Source organism: Lactuca saligna, chromosome 7 (genome assembly GCF_052625555.1).
Source record: "Lactuca saligna cultivar CGN05327 chromosome 7, ASM5262555v1, whole genome shotgun sequence".
NCBI classification, from domain to species: Eukaryota; Viridiplantae; Streptophyta; class Magnoliopsida; order Asterales; family Asteraceae; genus Lactuca; species Lactuca saligna.
Window position 1 is genome coordinate 180,367,883 of NC_136423.1, and position 4,698 is coordinate 180,372,580.

The 4,698-nt window shown below is 29.8% G+C and overlaps 1 protein-coding gene across 1 annotated transcript; it reads right to left on the reverse strand.

Annotated features, from left to right (window-relative positions):
• Positions 1-2,664: 2,664 nt before the first annotated feature.
• On the reverse strand, positions 2,665-4,061 carry BRG3 (SBP (S-ribonuclease binding protein) family protein). The gene is made up of 3 exons (XM_078965428.1): positions 3,891-4,061; positions 3,448-3,802; positions 2,665-3,315 (listed from the first exon to the last, which is right to left on the reverse strand). Exons 1-3 carry the CDS (start codon positions 3,947-3,949, stop codon positions 2,701-2,703), a joined length of 1,029 nt encoding a protein of 342 aa, XP_078821554.1. The 5' UTR covers positions 3,950-4,061; the 3' UTR covers positions 2,665-2,700.
• Between the last annotated feature and the right edge of the window lie 637 nt (positions 4,062-4,698).

Consider the following 4,698-nt stretch of genomic DNA (forward strand, 5'->3'; position numbering starts at 1 on the left):
TAAATAAGCGCATGTGGAATGGGACAATGGGGCAGGCAGATGTAATGGTAATTGACAAAGATTAACTTCAAGCTAGCACCAAACCAAGGGGGAGATTGAAGGGTCTAATTAATGGTTTGGTCTAGTCTTTCGTTGTAATAGGTTCTTTTTAGTATAAATGCATTTTGGTAGCTTGTATAGGAGTTTACGGCCAGAGCATGAGTTTACAGTCGTAAGCTATTTACGGCCGTAAACCCAAGTCGGCCCAGGTCACTATATAGAGGTCTTGTAAGTCTTTATTGGTTTTTGATGCCATCGGAGTTCACGGTTGCCATAGACGAGTTGTACCATACATTTTTCATTAATAGAAGCATGTGCAAGCTTGTTCTTATTTCTGTTTCTACTTCATTCTCGTTGTTATTGATTGTTTTGTTTGCTTGATCACTGATAAGATCCGTTTCAGGACCTTACACAAGTTTTCAAATAAGTAGCTTAAAAAACTTGCAATAACAATAGATAAAAATAACTCTATATAAATGATTATATTGTTAGCTTTAAAATAAAAAATAAAAATAAAAAAATAAAAATTATTTGATGTTTTAAATAATTACAACGATAGAAATTAAAACATTAAGCAAATAAATTTTAAAAAATTAATTAACAATAACAACTATAAATAACATTAAACCATATGTTATATTTAATTTTAATCATGAGTAACACGCGGGTAAAGATCATTCAAAAGATTGAGATTATGTAGTTTTAATATATATATATATATATATATATATATATATATATATATATATATATATATATATATATATATATATATATAATTCAAAATAATCAATATATTATATCAACTTAGTATACCAATTATTATATCAAATTTAACAACATTATTATTATATTTAAAAAAACATATATTTATAAATATTTCAGCTATATAGATGTTTATGTGTAACGTGCTAGAATTCGCCTAGTGGTGTTATAAAATGTTGCTCATACCAATCATCCATAAATAATTTTGTCAGTTGTCATCTTCTTATGCATTATGTCACATGTCATTTTGTGGTAAATTTATATTAAATTATATTCATGTATTATTTTGTGGTTTTTCCATTTTATTAAATTTCATATAATACTTAAATGTAATAAATGTATATCCAATTCATTAATACAACTTTTCTTATAATTTCTAATTTTTTAAATTGAATCCAATTATTTTTTATGTTTGTTTATTTAAATTATTAGTTTAAATTTAAAAAATAAATAAACACTTCAATTTTAATAATTAATATTTTACTCTTTTTTCTTATAAATGTAAATTTTGTAAATTTTTAGATATTCATGTTTGTTTATTTTTTTAATAAAAATATATAATACATGAATCTTACAGCTAATACTCTAATAAGGAGTGTTATAATATGTTCTTAATATGGTGATTATTTTCTCGATTGGTATTATAAGGTATTATAAGACCAAAGATGATATAGAATATGAGATAACACCAAAGTAGTATTATAAGATGTTCCTAATACTCAATGTTCATTATAAACCAAAGAACAAGACTTCATTATAAGACACTACTCTTTTATGTATTTTGTTTTTCCTCTCAATTCTTCTCACCTTGAAAATTGAAATATTTATAAATATAATGAGGGATATTTTTTTTATGTAATTCGAACATAATAAGTTGATGGTTTAAACTAAAAACAAGTTTAAACCAACCAACCATATATAATTATCAAAATTTAATGTTTAACCAATTAAACATGTTAAGTCAAAAAAAATCATCACCTTGTTTTTACATGATGTTACTTAATTTGAACAAAATAAATAATAAACATAAACTTAAAAATAAGACTTTGTGCATTTTAAGGCATTAGTCTTTCACCTATTTTCTTTTCTCCACACAACTCTTCCCGCTTATGAATTTGATCAATATTGTTTCACATTATTGTCTTTTATTTAATTTGAACAAAAAAAAAAAACTTAATGAGTTAATAAAAATATGACTTAAATTTAACAATATAATAGTCTTAATCTATCTATGTATCTTTTCTTCCTTCCAATTTCTCTTGCATTAAAATTAAAAAATTAATTAATAATGTTAAAACTAATAAATATCATGAATTTATTTGTCAAATGTTTTGATGATTTATTTATTTTACAAAAGTAAAATTGAATTAATATCAGTTTTTTATCATACTCGATTAAAAAAACACAATAGCCTTTAACACCGAATTAAAATCGTCTAACTATAATATCATACGATTTGAATCTAACCAACTCAGAATTAACTTCTTATTAAATTTAATAAAAAAACATATCAAACCACCTAAAAATTTTCAATTTATTTGAAGAGTTATTGTATTGGTCACAATTTTTATGGGCAAAAAATTGATCGGCAATCGTGGAAATAATAATTGCAAAACTGTAATGGGTAATCATTTTCCTGTAACTGAAAGTGACTAATAATAATAAAAGATTGTTTCAAAAATGGTGTTAAAGAATATAAATCCACGATGGTGACCAAACAAAACCGATTGGATCGATGATAATTAATAGTCCAAAAACAAAAACTTAACTTGGCTGGTTGGCAAATGGCAATAATGACACTGAAAATAATAGATTGCTATTATTTTATTTAGTTTTTTTTTTTTTTTTTTTTTTTAAAAAAAAAAAAAAATACCTGTATCTGTTCTGTGTCAAAATTTAACTCATATTAACATGTACAGTAGCGTTTTTGGTTGATTTACAGATAGGGCAGACGTTGATGGAGAATTCACATTCAGTACAGATACAGAGATGTCTGCAAGGTAGCAGTAACACGCATGACTCCACCTTCCCACAATTTCTGCACCTTCTGTTCAATCTGCTGCCATTATTGTCGCCAGTAGTATCATTACCTTGATTCGGAGGAGGAATAATTACTTTTACGTTTACGTTTACGTTTACCTCTTCTTCTTCTTCCTCGTAATTGCTTCCGCAGCATGATTCAACATCGTCGACTGAAGTTTTATTATTATCTGCGTGATCGGTTTGATTTTGTTGTTGTTGTTGTTGTTGAATTTGGGTTAGGATTCTTTGAAGATTGCGACGTAGAACATTGGCTGTAGCTTCGTTTGTTTGAGCCATTTGTTGCCATATTTGATTCTCTACGCTTAGGGATTTCACTTTTTCTTCTAAAGCAGAATTCAACTTGCTGATCTTCACGATTTCCTCGTCTTTAGATCTCAATCTCTTCTTGATTCGTTCCTCCGCTGCTGCGATTAACCTCATCGAGTTTCTCCTTCGCGTTGCTTCGATCTCTGTTCTCAACTTTTCCGTCTGTAATTAAATGGATAACAAACAAACAAACAATTTGATTTCAATTAGAACACGTACGTTATCGTAATAAAAAAAAAAAATCAAAATTCATTTAGAGCACTTGGATTCTCTTAATTCAATTCAAATTCATACCTGAAGAGCAATGAACCGATCAATCTCAAGCTGTTGTTGATAGATTTGCATGGAGATGTCATGACCGAGAAACGTAAACGTTGCATTCTGGTTCTGATTCACAAACTGAGCATTCGGAAAAGATAAAACCGTCGGATCAAACGAAGACGAATCACGCGAACGTTTCCTCGAAATCGGAAGACTGTAAGTGAGTCCGCTGTCGGCTTTCAAACCAGTCGCCGGTATCATATCCATCATCATTCCAGACGAAACATACATCGGAAGCAGTCCATTTCCACTCTCCATCTCCCCCATTCCATATCCAAATCTCACACCATCGTCGTACACATTCTTATTTCCTTGATCAATCATCTCCCTACAATATGCCCGAAGAATCAGTATGAAACAACTCAAATCCAATGAAACAACAAAGTCGAAGAAGATGTATCAAAATTCAAAAAAACCTGTTGGACAGAAGAATGCTTGGAGAGAAGAGATTCACATTCGGAGGTTCAACTTCCATACAGAGAATTCAATTGTGGTTCCGTGATTTGGGGTTTATTGAGGGTTTGTTGTTTGTTTGTTGCTGAAAACGTAATTGATTTCTGGTGTGGGGTGTGGTGGGGTGGGGTTTTGCGTATTTATGAGAGGCTTTCGTGTGACTTGACTGACTGGTACACAATAACCAACAGAAAATTGGGTCAAGTCCGTAATTTATGCGAAAAGTAAGGGCAAAGCGTTTTCTTCAATAAAAGTAGCTACGGTGGTTTATACGGAGGGAAATACGGTGTAGTCAAAAGGTTATCTGGGAAAAACTGCCACGCAGGCGGTATATGACACGTGGACTGGAGAATGGGCTGTGGGGCCCACGGTCTATTTTAAGATCAAAAGTAAAACAAAAGAGGCAGTTGGGGACAAAAATTAGTACCAAATCCAAATGCTTTGGTCATGGTCGTGGGTAACGCCTTCCCGAACACGTGTTTTGCCTTTCCATTTTTGGCTCCATTTGATTTAAGATCACCTCTTGGCTCACGTTAGCAGAATTAATAATTCTACTATTTTTTTTTGTGTGAAAAAAATATATTTTATATGTTTGTTGAGATAAATATAATTCATCATAATCTACGTCATCTTTTTTGGATTTTCCCAATATTTAGTTTGTTGACATTAATAATTTGTTGGCTGTAATATTTGTATATTTTTTGGTTGTTAATAAATTAAATAGATATCTTATGTATATTATTTATCAAAATTCAACATATGGCTAATTAT